General features: G+C 36.1%; 1 protein-coding gene across 1 annotated transcript in view; it reads right to left on the bottom strand.

Moving 5' to 3' along the window:
- COL11A1 (collagen type XI alpha 1 chain) overlaps nucleotides 1-20107 on the bottom strand; it is a 150469-nt gene that overhangs the window by 49955 nt on the left and 80407 nt on the right. The window contains exons 29-39 of the mRNA XM_065655392.1: nucleotides 20006-20059; nucleotides 18967-19074; nucleotides 15714-15767; nucleotides 12542-12595; nucleotides 10402-10446; nucleotides 10212-10265; nucleotides 10072-10116; nucleotides 6183-6236; nucleotides 5290-5343; nucleotides 1031-1084; nucleotides 5-112 (exon numbers count right to left, since the gene is read on the bottom strand). Coding sequence (XP_065511464.1) covers nucleotides 5-112; nucleotides 1031-1084; nucleotides 5290-5343; nucleotides 6183-6236; nucleotides 10072-10116; nucleotides 10212-10265; nucleotides 10402-10446; nucleotides 12542-12595; nucleotides 15714-15767; nucleotides 18967-19074; nucleotides 20006-20059 — 684 coding nt within the window. The remainder of the gene's footprint in view (nucleotides 1-4; nucleotides 113-1030; nucleotides 1085-5289; nucleotides 5344-6182; nucleotides 6237-10071; nucleotides 10117-10211; nucleotides 10266-10401; nucleotides 10447-12541; nucleotides 12596-15713; nucleotides 15768-18966; nucleotides 19075-20005; nucleotides 20060-20107) is intronic.

The following is a 20107-nucleotide window of genomic DNA, read 5'->3' as shown; positions in this document are numbered from 1 at the left end:
ATACCTTAGCACCTTCTTTTCCTGCAGCACCTGGGAGGCCTTGTTCACCTGGTGGACCAGGAGGACCTGGATGACCTCTTTCACCGATTGGGCCAGTCTCACCAGTAGGACCCTAAGCACAAAAGTAAAAGTCACCTCAAGGTATTTATTGTCCTGGGGGCTGGGGGAGTGGGGAGGAGCAAATTCTTAATATCCAGCTGCTATGAGTATCTGTTACAAAACAATATTACCATTGGTTAGCATACATTCCTCACCTTCCCTCTAGGCAAAGTTGACTTAGAAAATATCATTGTCCTATAAAATAAATCTTGCATTGCATTCTGCCTGCAGACATGTCTGTACAGCTTCCAAAGAGTGAAATCCTGACCTTGCTTCTTAAGCAATGAAGCTTTAAAACACAGCGTGTATCCATGTATGGGAAGAAGTTAGAAAAAGGACACTGGAGGGGAATCCTTACACTGTGCTTGTCTTGAAACACTGTTTGTACTGTTGTTTTTCTGAATATTATGAATGGGAAGGTAGGAGACTTGAAAGATACCTCTTTGGATTCACTAGCAGAAAATTTTCACTGAGAGAATTACCTAAAAAACCTCATGCAATCCAAATGCTTTGTTTTGTTGCAAATATTTAAGATCAAATCAAATGGAATTTTGATAGCAAATCTCTCCACAATCTAAAAGTGACTGAAATTTGGCCTCTGACAAGAAAGTCACATGTTGTATGCTTCTTTCAAAACTGTTTCACGGTAAAGAACTCTGCCTTCCTGACTTCTGTAAACCACTGACTTCATGATCACGTGCAGAAAACACACAAAAAAGGAAGTGGAAAGGTAGCCCCAACATTTGCATATTTTGTGGAATAACTGATGATTACTAAGTATACCTTTCTAAAATTGTTATACATAATTTGTTACAAAAGTTAATATAACCATCAATATGGTCCTTTTAATACAACAAATCAGTTGCCTTAGCCATAATATAACCATTAAGCATTGGTCTTCTGAAGTTAATTATGAAATTAAATTATGTACCTGAGGGCCAACAACACCACCAGGACCAGGAGGACCAGTTTTTCCTTGAAAACCCTGTGAAATAATTATAGAATACTATGTTACCCAGGAGAAGACATAGAAGAGCAAAATTCATATCTGTGCTGAAGAGGAGAAATTCCATGTCAGACATTCCTTCTCTTCAGGAAATAAAAATGAGAAATTATTTTTTCCTGTGTATACTAAGAAGTGAAATACTGATTAATCTGTCTTATCTCAATCAGTTCGAGTCTCTTTGAGGTGGTGCAGCAGTAAAAAAATCCAGTCAATTTTACAGATCTCTCTAGATGAACTTGATTAGGTGAGTTTGAATGCATAAGTGATGCAGCTAAAAGACAGCTGAAAATACATTTTTACATATATACATTATGAATCATAAAGCCAGGCATACAAATGCTTTTTAAAGAAATATGGAGATGGTGGATTAAGTTGGAGGGACATTAAAGATAAAGGGGAGGTTAGACAGAAAGAAAATGAAAAGAAAGAGAGATCCAGGGAAGATGAATGTTATATAGAGATGGCAAAAAAGCAGCATGAGTGCCACAAAAAGAATGAAGGAAATGAGAAATTGATATGATGACAAAAACTGGGAAGCAGAGAATAGAAAGGAAATGTTTTAGGGACAGTTTTTCAGAACACTGGCAAATTTTACAGAGTTTTCATAATCAGTGGCCCCACACTGCCATCCAAAATTAGTCAATAAGCTGGATGACAATCTCACTTTATAGTAGCACTGTTTAATGTATATTTCATACGTGATAAGTTATTTATTTCAAACATTGGAAGTTTGTTGCTGCATAAAGTTAGGAGAGTGCATTCACTGCTGTATCACATCTAGGGTTTCACATAGCATCCCCTGTCCAAGAGCCTATATCTGCCTCCTACTCTGCCCACGTGTGTGAAAACAAAGGTGTCATCTGGCCCGTATTTCCTATAAATGTTGGGCTCTGTGCAGCATTCCTCTGGGCACAGTCTCACTGACAGTTGCCCCATTCCATCAGATCCGGTCTAAGCTTTTTTTACCTTCCTCAATCTGATTCTCTTCTTGCTGCCAGCCAGATGTTATCATGGTTCAGTTTGGCCCACGACTGTTTAGGTACTCTGTCTCAGACCTCTGAAATGATCCAGATTAAAAACAAATACAAAAGTACCCCTTTGCTCTAATCACTGAAAATCAGAACTGCTACAGATGGAATAATTCTTGTATCCCTTTCTTTACACAGTCAAAGCTTCTTCTGAAGCCTATAGTAAGGAAAGACAAAGGCTTGTTGAATATTACCCATTTCCTGGAAGTACCTTGGGAAGATCTGCTCTTCTCAGATATGCGTTGATACTTTGCAGTATATTCAACGATTTTTGATGCTAATGATGGTTTTACTACTCTGCTTTCTCTCTTATGTCACCAGCTTATCTATTCCTACAGATTCAGACTTGCAAAAGAAGTAATAAGCAAAGGAGATTTCAGCAGCAAATAATCAAGATGACCTGAACATCCCATCGATTCATCTAAAATGTTTACTATTAAAAAATTTACACTAATGTCTCGTGTGTGTTTTTAAGTGCCTAATTAGCCTCCATTTTTTCTGTTATTTTCTGTGAGACAGAAAAAAATAACAAAGGAGAAACAAAAAATTAACAAATAAAACTGAGCTCATTGTAGTAAGAAGGCGGCCCTTGATTAATTCTAATAGATGAAACAGCTAGTATAGTTCTATTTTATTCTTTCACAGCCATGAAGCACTAAATTCTTGCATAACACCACATAATCTAACAATCTCTGCAGCTGATGCCTCTTGCCAATCTGAGATTGATATCAGTGAAATTGGTATTTCTAAGGAGGAACGAGCTTAATATTTGTTTTCGGTATCTAATTTATTCCTACATTTATATTTGAAATTATTTATCATTATATTACTGTTCCTATGTCTAGAATTTCAGTAAACAATGGCAGTTCTAGAAAGTGCACATGCCTTACTGGGGAAAAAGCTGTAGCCTTTTCTCCACTAATACCTACCTCAGTTGCTGTCAACATATGCTTATTATTCCATAAGCAAGCTGCAGAGTGCAATCTGGGAATCTGGCTCTCTAATTTGTTAAGCTTGAGTATGTCTCTTAGCCTAATTACCTAATTGCTGTAATGCCCACATGCACCACTGAACTTTAATGAGATATACGCCTAAATAAGAGACAGAATTCTTAAGACCCTGATTTACCAGCAAGCACAATAAAGGTTTTCTGATTTATACATTTTTTAAAAATCTGAAATGGAAATGTTCACCGAAAAAAAAAGTTAACAAGTCTACTTTTTGTTTTTTAAAAAAATTGTTTTCCTACAAAAACATGTACGTGAGAAAACATGGGGAGGGGAAATATTTTTAAAATTGTTCTGACCCAACTATACATATACACAGGGCAGAAAACAATGCTAATGAAAACTGCATTTGCTCCTAAGTTACTACAGTTTTATATCAGTCTAACCCTGCTAAAGCCAAAGGATATACAAAATTACAGAACCATAGTCTTGATTGAACCCAGAGGGACCTGCTCCAAATATCACACAGTAGCAGAGTCAGTAGTCTCATTGTATTTTGCGTCTTTCATTTCTAGTCACAAGTGAAATTAATAAATCATAGAATGTTTGAGGTTGGAAGGGACCTCTGGAGGTCATTTGGTCCAACTGCCCCACGGAAGCAGGGCCACTGAGACCTGGTTGCCCAGGAGTATGTCCAGATGGCTTTTGAATATCTCCAAGGATGGAGACACTGCAACCTCTCTGGATAATCCATTCTGGTGCTTTGTCACCTTCAGTGAAAAAGTGACTCCTGATGCTCAGATGGAACCTCCTGTGTTTCAGTTTATGACCATTGCCTCTTGTCCTGTCACTGGGCACAAATGAAAAGAGCCTGGCTCCATCTTCTTTATACCCTTTCTTCAGGTATTTATATACTTTGGTGAGATTTGAGCTGTGCCTTCTTTTCTCTAGGCTAAACAGTCCCAGCTCTATAAGTGTTTACCCACAGTAGAGATGCTCCGGCCCCTTAATCATCTTAGTGGCCCCTTTGCTGGCCTCTCTCCCGTTGCTCTCTCTGTTGTACTGAGGAATCCAGAACTGGACACAATACTGTCAGCCTCACCAGGGCTGGACAGAAGGGAAAGATCACCATACTCTAGCCCAGGGCACTCTTAGCATTCTTCACTGCAATGGTATATAACTGGCTTATGTTCAGATAAATAAAGGGGAAATAGTAACTGTGCTTTTTCTTATCAGACTAAGGAACAATTTTGAGCGTCCTGCATTCTAAAGAATGATTCCAATTCCTTCTTATGGTACACAGGACTAGTCTTTGAATCATGGCAAAGAAAAAGAACAAAGTATTCACAACATTTCTCTCACACACAAAGAAGCCACTGCCATTGAAAAGCATTACAATGCTACAGTACTAGCAGAAGAAAATACAGAAAATACAGTTTTTCAGAATGATGTGTTATTCCAAGCTCTGTGCTCCCCCTTCCAGCAATGGAAGTGACTCAGCAGTCACTAATATATTTCCAGTGAAGTTGGAACCCAAAAGACATTCTACATGCTGAGAAAATTTACCTCTAAATTCATTTATGGCTTTCTCTAGCTCTGAAAAATCTGAGCAAGAATTTTACTTTATTTCAGTAGGATATGAGTAAGGTTTCTGCACTACAGAAGTAGAGAGTTTTTAAAAATAATTCCATCAAAACTTTTACATGTTATTTCTTTCATTTTGCTGCCAGAATTTACTCATTGTGATTCTTAGGGGGTTAACATAGGCTATAGTTTCAAATTTAGGATTTTTTCCACAGGTTGAATAATTCCTGATCCTACTTTCCAAAGGTGTTGGCTTTTTCCATTAATAGAACTTTTTATTATATTATTTATGTTACATAGCATTCAGTAAGAAAAGAACCATACAGTAATTGCCTGACAAATCTTAAATTCTTAAAACTGAGATCTGAGTATTAATTTCTCTTACTTCTCTTGACTGTTTAAGCTCATTGTGATGTTACTAATGGGGCATAGCAAAGAATAACCTCATTCTTACAGCATGGAAACTCATACCTAACCTACCAGCCATAAGAAAAACAGAGTTATATAACCTCTTAGTCCCAGCCTCCCCCTCTTTTCTCTGTTGTCTCTGTTTTCTTAGTTTTGATCACAAAATCATGACCTTTGGAGGTTTACAACACTAATACAGTAAAGTACATTTACTTACAGTCTCACCCCGCTGTCCTGGGTGCCCAGGCAAGCCGTCTTTTCCAGGTGGTCCCTGAAATTATACAATACATCAATCAAAACACTTCTTACCATCCTTAAAAGAAAGGGTGCAATTAGTTGTAAGAATCTCTGATCTCTCTGTTTTTTTCTAGACTTGTCTTCAGTACAGCTTAAGTGCTTCTATATCAGATAACTATGATTTTAATAATATGTTTTCATTGTGTCCTCCCTGATTTGTGTTAGCAATTTCTTGGAGAGGAACTGTTAGGTTGTCAAATGCATGCATGTTCAAAATGGATTTCTGTAAATTTGGAAATCATGGAAAGTCCCAACACTTCCCTTCTATTTTTCTTTGCTTAATGACTCAGTTAACACAAAACTAAGCATTACAGGTGTATTTGATGAAATTTCAGTTTTTGACATTGCAAATAAAAATAACAAATGCATGGGTGAAAAAAGTGGTGGTTTGATGCATTTGTACTTGCTCCACCTGAGAAGAAAGACACTGGAAGAGCAGTATAACTAGTTCAGGCTGCAGCTCAAATGTGCTGTCACTTCTATACATTTCTGCTACTAATTAATGTCTCCTTCCTCTTCATTTTTTCTTTAACGAATCAATTGTTAAAAGCAAAGTAATATTTTGCCTAAACTCAGTCTATCACTTGGACATTGGCATCAACATATTAGAAGATTTGCAGTTTAGTATATTATGCTGAATGTCATATGAGCTGCACCAATGATAATTTTGAATATGTGAGCTCTTCTGTCAGCCTTAAAGCTCAATAAGCATTTTTGTAATCTATACATAAACCATCCTGTAGGTAAATCTTAAACTAATAATTTCAGAAACATTCATTTTTTTTGCACATACTTAAGTATAAAGATACTTACGGGAGGTCCCTTTGGTCCTGGGAATCCAACAGGTCCCTGAGGCCCTTGTGGTCCCTAGTATAAAGGCAACCAAACAAGTAAAGTTTTACTCTAGCTGCCATGACACTGGATTGAAAAGTTTGCTTCAATTACAAAAGATATGAACTTCAATTATAAAATACATGAATTCCGTAGACAATGTCTGGTTACAAGTATAAAGCCTCATTCCACTGCCACAAATACTGGTAGCAACAATGCACATGCATAGACAATGGAGAGGATTTACCAAAATCAATGCTGCCTGTGTAGGAATATAGTAAGCAAAAGGAAAAACTGCTTATATAAAATATGTCTGCATCTGACCCCTGAAACAATGCATACACAACTGTAAGAAACATTGTTTACTATGTTGCATAAAACATGCAATTAATTAATAGTCTAGTGGTCTTTTTAACTTTCAGTCCAACATTCATATTTGGCAGTTCTTACACTATGACAATATTTCAAGCCAGTACAACAGTACAAGCTTCCAAATAGAATAAGTTTTCCAGAGTTGCCGGGGACTAAATACAACATTCTTTACATCATTTCAGTTAGTGTGTTGTGTGTGTATGTGTACAAGTATATACATGTACACATGTACTTAAATGTATGTCCACATACATCTCAACTCATAGATATTTACAAATAGTACTAGCTTATATGACTGTTTCCAAAGTTGTCACCAAACAAAATGGAGGCTGACTTTTAAAATTTATTGCTGATATACTGAAAGGGACTATGTCAGCTTATTAAAATAATTTTTCCTGTTTAGTTTTTAGTGTGCCAAGTCAAAGAGTAGCAAACTGAAAAACTTTATTTATTCTACACTGTCCCAGAGCAGAGCCATGTATTCTAGTCTTACAGTGCAAGACTTTATTCTGTTCTACTTGGTACATGATGTGTAGTTGTGCTAAGAAATCATCTGTCAAAATATATTAGAAATGTTGGTTTGAAGCAAGAGACTTGAAGTGGGAGGCCACATCTCCCCAATTACGCTATGCTTTTCTACTCTGATAAAGCGCCAACTGTTTCCGAGTTCCATAAGCCTCATTCATTAGAGCCAAGGTCACTTCCAGAGCACGGCTGCCTCCTGTGGAAGGCAAAGCAGTGGGAGACGATCCCTTGGGCCCAGCCTGGAGAATTTGCATTAAGTGAATCTTATTCCAGGGCAGACCTTGATTATACTGTGATACTAAATCTGAGTCAACTAAGAGGTGCTAGGCAAAGGAAGAAATCCTTGTGATCTTACTGCACTATCTGTCATTTGTATGTTCTCTTCCAAAACAGGTGTAAGGTTGTTTCTGAAACCTCCATAACACACAAATATGTTCCATAAGAGAGTTTGTGGCTTTTTTTCTCGTTCTGCTGTCTCTGTGAAAAAATGACCTTTCCTCATTGCTTCTGGTTACAAAATAAAGCATGAAGTTTCCAAAAAATCTGAGCAGTTTTATAGAGGAAAGCTATTATATATATTATATACATTATAGATATATATCGTATATAAAATATATAAAAGAAATTGGCTCCTCTCAGGAACTAGGTTATAAGAGCACAACTCAAAGTTTTAATGTTAGTTGCACCTCCTTTCTCATAAATTCCCACTGTACTTTTATCCTTACATCCTGAGGCTTTTTAAGGAAAGATTTGCTTATTTTTTTTATTCACAATATGTCTTGCAGATTTCAAGCCACTGGACTGACAGATTATGTGAGAAAAAGCACTAGAATACTAACAGCATGTTATCAAAATTACATTTGCTTTTTTGTCATTAAATTTCATTTTAACAGTAGCTACAGAACACAGATTATTTAATGTACACGTGTCTGGTACCTGAAATAATCTCAGCAGAGTAGAAATGACAGTTTTATTTTTTGGCTGACATTCACTCCTATTGGGAAGAAAATAGATACCTCACACTTATATGACACCAGTGATATGAGATGTGGTGCTCTGCGATTCTTCATCTCTTTGCTCTAATCAGTTTCTCTCCAGGGATGCCTTCATCCTGGATTGATCTGCTCACTGTTTTCAGTCCCCGTACAGCTTCTCTTCCTCATAACCTCTTGAGCTGTCAGCAAACTCCTCCTTCATGAGGGTCTGCTATTCACCTTCTGATAGTCTGCCTCTGATGTTCCTCCTCAGTGTAAAATAACATACAGTTCCTTTCTTGGACTATGCCTAGTTCTCTAGATCCAACATCCTAGTTAACTCATTCTTCTCTTGAATCCCAACTTCCTGCCCCTGTGTCTCTTACTTGCCGCATCATTCCCATTCCACCCAAACTTTCTACTTATTCCTGCTGTCCATGTTTGAATTGGTACCTTGTCTTTTGCTTGATATAGAGGTACTTTCAACTTCTTACTGCAGCCTCCCTTGGAGTGTTGCCTTCCGTATGTACTGGCGCCAGTCTAGTCCTCCAGTCCTCAACTTTCCTTCTGTTCTATCCTACTCCCCCTCCTTACTGCAAGAACCACTGTCCTGCTCCACAAAGCAGTCTCTCGGACAGTTAAGTAATATTCTGCTTCAGGAATGAAAGAGCTAAAATGATGAGTATGAAAGGTTTTTAGTAAACTAAAACTTTTTTCTTCAGTGTACTTGGTATTATTTTTTTTTTTGGCATATGCTTTAATGGCCTTCTGTTAAAAGGAAAGGAATTATTTTCTTAGGCAGAAACGTGACATTAGCTATGCAAGCCTGTGCGTTCCTTTATATGTATACAGCAGACAGATGTTTAATACTCTACTTAAAACTACTAAGGATAAACCAAAGAAAGTTAACCTTAATTGCTTTCTGCAGACACACAAACTGAAAATTTGAGATTTCTAGAACACATATATGCCATGCTCTTGTTATCATTAGTTTTATGGATGTCCTTATCTACAGCAATCAACTCAATCAAACCATGTGGTCTGATCCTACAGCCTTTTCCCTTTTTTAGTTTGCTTAGTCATTCTAACAGAAACAGTTTGCTGTTGTTTTCCCAGTATTGTTAAACAAAGCGTACATGTATTCAGCAAGGAAATACTGTGACAAGGTGACATTATGGAGCAGGGAAAAATGCACAAGGAGTTCCCTCCTGAAGAGTTAGACTCCTGGAGATCACTGGGACTTGGGGCTGGGTACTGGGAAAGGATTTATAGATCTTCTACATGAAAAAGGTTAGCAGTTTAACGAAAAATGTCTATGAAAGAAAAGTTTCTTGAGCTTTGCAAAAATACTCGGGCAGAGAGCATGTCCACTTAAACTATCTGAGCTGTTTTTCAAGTTCTGCTATTACAAATCTGACTTATTAATATTGTTTTTCTATATTTTCTATATACTGCTGTGTATTGATTGGTAAGGCAATAGCAAGCAGAAAAATTTATTTTAGCAAGCACAGTAGGATTTCTCAAGCATGCAGAGAGTAGGTTGAAGGGAATTCTTAGCTGATTAGAACAAAAAAATAAATTAGCTGCTTCGACAAAGAAGCTTCTGGAGGTGGCTTGAGTGATTTACAAATCCAACAGACAAGCAGTAAGCTGCAGTAGATGGGGCATTCTTAAGAGCATAAGCTGGTAAGTACAACTGTAATTTGCATGGATATATACAAAGTGCACTGATATAATACAAAGTGTATATGCATTCTCTGTGTCCTATATGTACAAAACTGAGCTACAGATGGAAGAAACTTTAAGTAGACTTCAGCTACCCCATTTATAACTTTACGACAAGCATCATTGGATTGGAGGTTTTGTTAGTTCTGGTTGCTCTGGTCAAAGAATGGCCAAGACATGGGAGGGAGAGCTAAAAATAAAACAATCCTCTCATCCTGAAATCATACTCCTACATAATGGGAAAAACAACATGTATATAAATAGCTTTCACATACCCTTTCACCTGGTGGGCCAGGAGGACCATCATTGCCTGCAGTACCCTAGGATGGAAAGACAATTTGTTCAAAGATTAGACCTTTATTTTATTTAAAAGAAGCAGCCTGCAACCAATCTGTACAGCGTGCTTGAGAATTACCTTTGGACCTGGTTTGCCAGTGGGACCTCTGGGACCTCTTGAGCCTCTTGGACCCTGTCAATTTAACACACATGCACTTGATGATAACTATTGGATACCAATACCATAATCTAATAAAACAAATTCTTCCCAGTATAGTGGAGGCAATTAATATAGGAAAGCCTCTAAATTGCAAAGCAAAAGTACATACTGTTGGTCCTCGCTGTCCTCTGGGACCCGGTTTGCCATGTAATCCCTGTAGAGAAAAGTTCACCGAAATCATCTTAACAGACATTGTATTTGTGAGATAAAGTTTTTTTACCAAAGTGGAGGCAGAGTGCAACTCCCTTAGGTTTAAATGTTATTTGATCTTTCAGTATCTACTTTGCATTTCAATTTACAGAATCATGTTCCTTGATAAAACTTATTATCTTTCTGAATTCACTGGGACTTGTAGCTCAATGTGCTAAATTTGCCTCAGAGTCAAATTCTGTCATAGGCATTAGAACATTTTAAACTATGTTAAAATAGCACAGAAGACAGCACACAACAAGCAGAGTCCCTCTGCAGTAGTCTAAAGGGCTTGGCATAATTTCCAATGTGATAATAGCCTTGAAGACAAAGTTCCCAGGTTCCCATGGATGGCTCCACAGGTTAATAGAGAAAAGAAAGGGCAAGCAACTTTTTTTTTTTTTTTTTTAATAACAGAAATAAGGACTGTAATACCTAACCAGGATTCTGCACACTTGCACAGAGATACAGAACTTGCCAGAATACTAGCCCTTAATTTTTTTCAATATATCTCCTAATCATACTCAACAGATTTCTTTCCTTAGTCTCTGCATTAGTATTGCTGTGAAATTTAATGTAAAGAAGTTTAAAATTCAAGAGAGTATACTTCAGGTAGAAAAAGGAACCTGATGACTGGTGCTTTCTAATAGCTGAGGTAAACACAACAGCAACAGAAAAAAAGCAGAGATGTTTTAGCATAAATCTTGTGTTTACTGGAAACCAATTAAATGCACACATCTGTTTTCTTGAGGGTTTTCTTGAGTGTGGTGTTTTATATTGATTTTATTTCACTTATCAAAATAAAAATTTGTAGTTTTCTTAAAATGCTATGCAGCTTGTGAATTTTCAGGGACAATGACTGTGGTAGCATAAAACACAATTATATGCCTTTAGGCAAGATTAGTAATAATACATGATTGACATTACAAACCCAGCAGTTATTGTCTCATTGATGATCAGCATAATGCTTAAGCGTACGTGCAGTTTGATGGTATTAATGACGTGGTTAGTACCCCAACCGAATTGAAAGCTTTATGAAGGCTTGATAACGGATCAAAATGATCAGATTTTCATCATTTTAAGTCTGCTCTTGGATGTTATCACTTTCCTTGTTTTTTTATCTGATATCTTTATTAGCAGTCATGTCTCTTTTTTCCCAACAAGGATGAACTGAACATTCTTTCATTGCTTGTGTCTGTCTGTAACAACATCTCTTCATCTTAGCTAAAATAATAGAACAACAATTTCAACCATACAGAAGCAACACAAATGCAATTAGATTTCATATATTTAATCTTAAAATAATTAATTTCTGGTTGTTTTCATGCTGCAAATGAAAATGGATTCTTAAGAATGATATACATTAATTCGGCTGGACTTTAAGTTGCTATCATCTATGAAATCTGACTCATGCTCTTAATTTCACCATCTTTCTAACAAGTTCTGCTATGTTCAATTGAGCTCTAGAGACAATGGCACAGTGACCTTCTTTCTAACCTATATTTCATTTTTACGGTTTGAAGAATATGCACAACAGATTCTCCCTCACCTGCTACAAGTAAACAAAGCAGAGAAAGCTGTCATTTTACATCTACCTTTAAAGGTTTGTAATGAATGGCTCATGTTCTTCATCTTGTCTGGTATATTTTGCATTTTCAAAGCTCAGCCTATAAAAAAACTTGTGGCAAATCAGAATACTTAAGAAATACGAATTGAATTTCCTCAAAGGTAAATTGCATGGTAGCAGGATAATTCATAGGATACAGGAAAACAGTCCTTGTCAACTCACTCAGCTATACTGTAAAAAAAGATGCTTTAGCAAAGGTGATTTCTTTTCTCTTTTTCAAAGTGTCCAAGTTCCTGTATATTTAGATCAATACCTTAAAGAATGAGTGTCTCAGTTTTTCCTGTTTTACATTATTGTAGAGGTTCATCTTAAGTGTAAAAAGCCTGTTTTTATTGTTTTTAGATAGTAGCTTATATCCTTAGGTTTCAGAGTCTTCCCACAGCACTGAATTCCGAAAGTTAATTAAGTGTCATGCAAGCACGAATTATCATACCCTTGCACCTTTCTCTCCATTGGCACCTGGAAATCCTGGGAAACCAGTTGAGCCCTATGTAAGAAATCAATTCAAATATCAGAAGATATCAATAGCAAAACAGTAGTATAGCCAACATTTAATTTATATGTAAAGAGCACATCCTAAGTCATGTACATTGCACGAGTCAAACTTGCAAGTGTGACAGCTCTGATGAATAGCTGTAAATTAACTTACCATAATGCCTTGAGTCCAGAATGCATTAAAAAAATCAATGTATAAAATGGACATTAATTGTCATCTTATTAGACAATAAAGTATTCATTAATTCTGCACCATTTTTAAAAGTAGGAAAGAAATTATGAGTAACAGCCCCCTATAAATAACTGTGTCATAACGAAGAGGAACAAACAAGGTCTTGTTGCCTCACAGTTTAATAATTCTTTTACAAGATAACCTCATTCAAAATAATTGTAAGGTGTTGCCACATCTAAGCAGTGGTGCAGTCCTCCCTTCACTTTACTGAGCTGTAAATTACCACAGGTGCTTTATTCACTGTAAGCTGACTGCTGGCCAGTTTCATTTAACTGATACATGCAATTTGTACATGTCCTTATTGGCTCATCTCAGAAGCAGAATTTATGAGGAAACTATCTGACTTGAAACTGCTTCCAGGCATAATTCCTGCTTCTCGTTTTTTCTCCCCTTTCCTTCTGCTAACTGGCCAGTCACATCTGAATACTACTATTTTCTTCCTTATTTCTGGTATACGGGTCCAGAGGGACAGCAGACTTGTTACCTGCCAAGGTGTTAGTTTGTCATAAGGGACTTGGGGTCACAGAGGTGATAGACTTGATAAAATATACTTTTAAGTGACTGGAGATGAAAATCAAAGCAGTGTTTGGTTTGGTCAGCCACTAAAACTGCTGGCCAGACTCCCTGCTGTGGTAATGCATCTATATGTGTGCAGTTTGCTATTCGTATTTTAGTGGTAAATAAAATGCATATAACTTAAAGTATAATTTCTTCTTGCTCTTCTTTGAAATGTCAATAAGTATTTTTTTTTCCTTTTTTCTCTTTTTGTACCTTCTGTTTTCCCTTTAATGCATCTTGTTTCACACAATCATTACAGTTATCCATTAATAACTTAGGAGCAGTACAACTTCACTGACACTGATTTTAATGATACCCTGACTGATATTCACTGGTGGGAGAAAAGTAGATTTTATTTTATTTTCCTTCTTCCTTTCTTTTGTTCTTCCTTTTTAATTCTTCACCAGTTATAACTCAAAACGTGAATAAAACTGTGAAAACTCTACTCTGCAAAGCCTAAGCATGTTCTTTATATTTAAAAGGAACAAGGAAAAAAAACCCAACAAACTAATGATTGGGAATTAATAGACATGACTTCATTGTAAATATCTTATATCTCTATTACTTTTTGCAATTGTATTAATCAAGAGGGACTGGACAGGAGAAAAAAAACATAGTGAAGATTATAAGATAATGGCAGTACTCTAAGAACAATTTTCAGAAGAAAAATAATGAAAAGCAAGGATGTAACAATGACAACAAAAATAGGCGTGAACCTTCTTGACCGTACTGGGACCAGATTTCTTATTTGCTTTAGACAGCTAATATGTTTTTCTGCCGCTTCTTTTTTTTCTCTCCTGTATGTTAATTTGACCTGGACTGTGAATGAGTTTCAAAACAAGTCTCTAGTGAGTTGATGTATTGTAGCTGTCATTACTCTTTCTTGGAAATTTAAGCAAGAAATTAGAAGAGCAAACAGTGAACACAGTTTGAGATCCATTTTCAATGTTAATGTGATAAAAAGTTAATGTAAAGAAATTCTTGATCGAGTCTTTGCTGAAAAAAGAATCAATTGACTTTTATTTGAAGTGTTACATCATATTTGTTCTTAGAACTGAACAATGTAGAACCTCTTTCATCTTAGACTTTCCAAAAGACAGTTCTAAAGGAAAACAAAGAGTGACTGAAATCTCAGCCATTTGAGTTAAGAAACAGAAGAAAAAAACCCCATGTCTCTCAAGGAGAAAAGTTCATTAATACTTTCCATAGATGGTTTTGATATTTTTCACTAACACAGTGTGTTTAATAAATATGCATTCTTCAGATAGTTCATTTACTTGACTGAAAAGGGCCAAAGTATAGGCCAGTCAGAAAAACACTTTGCTTAGCCAGCCAGGAAGTTGTATTTCTTCCAAAAAATCATAACTGCAAATTCAAAAATAAAAATAGATCCCAAAGTAGAGAAAAGCTGAGGATTTTACTGCAGGTTGATTATTGAATTGTGTAGAAGGGGTAAGGGATTCTTTTATTTGTGATGTTTCCCCAGATGAGTCATCTTTGAGGGTGTCTGGAAATGCAATGTCTCCCTAATAGCATCCTTTACACTGGGAAATCTCTGTAGAAATATGGGTTTCTTCAATTTTTTTCTTTCTTGCTAATCTCAGAAAAGAGAGCTTGTAATTAGTTTAGCATGCCCATTTCCAAAAGCTGTGTCAGGATGACCTTTTTAAAAATATGTTTCAAAAAATGTTTTTAAAATATAAGCCTTCACTTAAACCAGAAGCCACTTACATGGTTTTCTATTGCAATCAAAACATAAAAGATAGCTAAAGGATAGGTGTGGGCACATGAATCAACTAAGGATTGGGTTTTGTCATGTTTGTCTTAACAGGAGCAAAAGGACAACATGATGAAAATTGTAAATTACATGTTTCAAATATATATGGCTTATTCTATGAAAGAAGCAGTAATGACACAAATGGAATCCTTGTATCACATGGAAAATTCCCATCACTATCAGCATCCATTTAGCGGTCAATATAGTGCCCATTCTCTCTCAAGCATATCAGCAGTTCCTTCATTTTCAAATTGTTTAGTGCACGGCAGTCTGATGCTCGCACAAAAACAACTCAGGAGAGGATGGCAAAGGTTTGAAGGCAGTATAATTAAGAAGAGGAAAAGTAATGCTCCTTAAAGAGCCTGCCTTAGGGAATTCAATGTTTTTGAATATTTTACTTCAGAACATGATTGTCAAGAAAGAAAACAAGAAAAATGGTCCTTGCTTTGATGCCCACATCCTGATTCTTCAAACACACAAATAAAATAACTGTCATTGTGACTAATGTCAAAGCACATGATCCACAGCTCATTTACTGCTCACCTTTGGACCTTGTCTTCCTGGATACCCTGGCAATCCGGGAACGCCAAGCTTACCCTGCAATAAGAAGGCATTGTTAAATGCTATTTTATCCTCCTTAGTAGTTCAGCAAACTTCTATAGAACGTATTTTCTCCACAACTTAGAGTGATGATACTTCACGGAATATAATATTCAATTAAACCTACTTCTCTTTTTTACTGTTAATCACCAGTGGGCTCAGTTCCCCAAACTTAAATAAAAATCCCACTCCAATGAATGAGTTCCACAAAGCCAATACCTCTGTGTCTTCTTTTTTTTCCCCATGAAGTGCTGTGTAGTGATGTGGGGCTGTGGTCATTAAACTAGTAACATTCTTTAAGAAATAAGGGTGTTAATAGGTTTAAGTGAAAAGAAACCTTTTTTAATTTTTACTGTGTGATGGTTGCTTTGTTTTCCACAGATCTTTCATGAATAGACATTTGAAGAATCTTTTTTTTTCTTGAGTAGTTCTTAACTGTTTGAGACTACAACAAATCATACCCTACTGACTATTTGCTAACAATAAATTTGCCAACAAATGTTACCAACTTGCTATGTTCAGAAAGGACAATAGGATAAGCAGTTTTATCAACACAGACATTAACTATTCCTAGAAATAAGTTCCCTACCCATTGAGTCGGTCTCTTCAGACCTCTAGAGGATGAGTGATGGTCTGCTGCTGTCAAAGGCCAGGGAAAGCAGTTTCAGCCTTTGAAAGATGAGAACTCTGGGAAAGAATTTGTCTATTTGTCTGTGTTCCAGACTATCACATTTTGGAGAAGATCTCAATGGGAAAGATATGATTATAAAGTATAATATGGTACTCTGCAGTAACCTTAGATAATGAAAAGAGGAAGGAGAGACCTGTATGGGAAAGGAAATTTGCCAAAATAAATATGTCTGCTCCTAAAAAATGCAGCACATGAGTGGAGATATTGTGTATTATCATATTCATGTAAGTGCATGTGTCTGGCCGAGACATTAATAAAGAAGAATTATGTGAGTTATGAAAATAATTCTAATACTGCCAGTTATGTGCCACACTGAAACAAGCTGCACTCATGACTACGGTTGAAATGGTTTGTAGCATGACAGTGCATCAAACTCTTGCCAAATTCAGTGAAAATTTTGTCCCTGATTTTATGATTAAGCAAGGCCAGTTGCCTAAGTTTTGAGTGTGGATATGGATGGTTTTTTGATCATAAGCTCTTTTCTGGTATGTTCCTCATTTTTTTGGCACCATATTTGGCATTTCCATTACTAAGCAAATCCAGCCCTGGATCTACTTGGGAAAGAGTTTTCTTATCTTGGGATCAGTTGAATGTAGAGAATAAAAGACTACTCTGGTACTTTCATTACTATGGAGGAGTAGTACCTTTGCATTGAACAAGTCAGAGGAATAACAAGGGAATAGGACATTGATAACTGGTCTTACAGAAACTTCCCTAATGTTGTGGGGAGATCTAAGAGTTCACAAAGACTATTCTAGACTATTCTATATTTATTATATTTATTTTAGCACAAAGATTATTCTAGTCTCTGTGCTAAAATAAATATAATAAATATAATAGATAAAAAATATATATATTAAATAAATATAATAAATAAATAAAATAAATATCACAGGACTAATATCATAGAATTGGTCTCTGACCCATTCCGTTCTGGCCAGGTATCCACACAATATCCACAGAATATATTTGACTTTCAATGGGCAAGAAAAGGTATAAATATTAGTAGAACAGGGAAAGCTTTGGGTCTGAAATTCCAAGCCCAGCTACCAGTGTTTTCAACACCAATAATTTTTTAAATTGTCTTCTAAGATTTAAGGCTTCAGATTCTGGACTTGGAAGACTCTGAGATTCCCATATATGTCATAGTGAAGAAGAAATGCTTGAAAATATGAACCTATATTCAAGTTGAGTAATTTGAATAAGAAGAATTAAAAATAACTCAAATTCATATTTAAAAACTAAAACAAAGTTTGGTTTGCTTTACTTAGTTTTTTTAACTTAATTTATAAAGACTTGAGAAAGACAAACCATTTCATAGATGTCCTCAGTCAATTAATTATTCTGCAAATATCATGACAATAATACAAATTTTTCTAAGATTCCTAAATATTCTTACATTTTTGTCAGGTCAATGATACTGAAAACAACCATTGCCATGAAATATACAGTTCTTTCTGGAGAACACAAATATATTGTTGGTGAAGATAATATGGCTGATCTAGTTAAAACTCAGTACACCAGCTTTCTGCTGTGAACTCAGCTTGCATTCATGTAGGAGAATAGTTCTGAGTTTCTTTTGTTATATGTTCTTTGACTCATGACCTTAAGAATCAATTCAGTGATAGCTGGTGAGATATCTTGCAAAATTGTGAGCACTTTAATCCATAAATATTCCCCAATAGCTAAATGAACCTGAGAATAAATATTTTTTTTGTAATGAGTGAACTGAGCTTTTTGATATATACTTTCTAAGAGTTTATGAATGACATTCTGTGCAATTTATAACCCTAAAATAATTCTGAAGTTCTACTAATCACATACTTGCAAAAAGTAGCAACCTTTGATGAAAAGAGAGTTTGTTCCCAAGTTTGCTGAAAACATTTTTTTTCCTTCCTGCGAAACTCTTGGCTGTGAACCTTGTTACCTTTATAGCAGTACCACATACTTATTAAGATTTCAATGTATACTTCCAAAGACTGTATATAGATAAAAAGACAAATAGAAAAATAATCATGATGTCAGATGCGTTGTTGCTGGAAAATACTAACTGTTCCTATTTCAGAGACAGCAAAACTGAGAAAAATGTAAATGCACCTTCTGTCCTTATCTTGTCAAGACAGAACTAGCATTAAAGCCGCAGTTAACGAAAAAATTAAAGGCAAATATTTTCATCAGCATCTTCTCACTTGAGTGAAACACAGTATCCACATTTCGGAACCATCATTTTTATTTTATTTTATTTTATTTTATTTTATTTTATTTTATTTTATTTTATCATTCTTTCCCAGTTCTCCAAAATGACCACTGCTGAAATCAGCTTTCTTTTCTGATGCTGTCACCCAGTGAAATATGGTACCTGCACACACATCCCTCAGTCTCCTTTCCTTCTCTATGTCAATCTCAAGTGATTTTTGTTGAGGTTGGGATTCTACAGAGGTTTGTACTTTGTGCTCGTTCTCTCCTGTGTTTCATGTCACGTCATGTTGATATCTGGTTACTGACCTTTTCTCCAGCTGGACCAGCAGCACCTGGGTCCCCAGATGGACCTGCTCGACCTTTTGGGCCTTCTGGACCGTCTTCTCCTCGTGGACCTGGCTGACCAATTTCTCCCTAAAATACACCACCTTATAAATATGGAACAATTGCCTTTGTGCATATATTAGAGAGACTACCTACAATTACTTGAAAATAAGTTTTCAGTAAATGTAAACAGAGATTAGAATCATAGAATGGTTTTGGTTGGAAGGGATGTTTAAAGGTCATCTGGTTCAGCCCCACTGCAATGAGCAGGGACATCAACTAGATCAGGTTGCACAAAGCCCCATCCAGCTTCCAGTTAGGAAAATACCACTGCTTATGTTCATTATATAAATGCAAATACAAATAAATTAGGCACTGAATATTACTTTCACAAGTATAAGAGCCCAGATGATTTGTCTGAAGAGAGATGCATTCGGAAACTGCATATTCTTATTTTTCCTTCTCTATATTCTTGTGAAGGCACCCTGACAGTCCATAGAATGAAAAATGTCTGCATGTAAGTACTTATGTGGGTACCATCTTCACAGTTATTTATATATACAGACAACAGATACAAGCCATGAGCCTCCTGTGAGAAATTTTTTTAGAACCTCCACAAAAATTCCTGTGAAAGGAAGTAAGTGCCTATTGGGATAAACAACATTTTGGCAGAGATTTGCAACATACTAGGTTGGAATGGAAACGTCTTTATCCTGGACAGATTAATTTTCCTCAGGCAAATACTGGAGATCCTGGAATCTGGGAAAGAGGTTCCCTAAGAAGAGGTTTAGTGAAAAGGATATGCAAGACTGACATCCTCCTCTTTATAACTGTGCCATTGTTGACTCACAAGAACCAAATCTCTGTCTCAAATCTGTGCATGCACAGGGAATAGAAATAATTCAAACTACTAGCTTTTATTTTATTTTTGGTGTAAATTTATTTGTTCACTTCAGTGGTCCTTTCACAATAACAACACATAAAATTTTTAAGAACATATGGGCTATGAATAAATGCTCACCCGGTCTCCTTTAAGGCCCATGTCACCTTTAAATCCTGGAAAACCGTCTTCACCCTAAAAAAGGCAGAAGTGCATATAAAGACTTCCAGTAATAGAGAGGAT

This window comes from Caloenas nicobarica, chromosome Z (genome assembly GCF_036013445.1).
Source record: "Caloenas nicobarica isolate bCalNic1 chromosome Z, bCalNic1.hap1, whole genome shotgun sequence".
NCBI classification, from domain to species: domain Eukaryota; kingdom Metazoa; phylum Chordata; class Aves; order Columbiformes; family Columbidae; genus Caloenas; species Caloenas nicobarica.
This window is presented reverse-complemented; position numbering and strand designations above follow the sequence as displayed.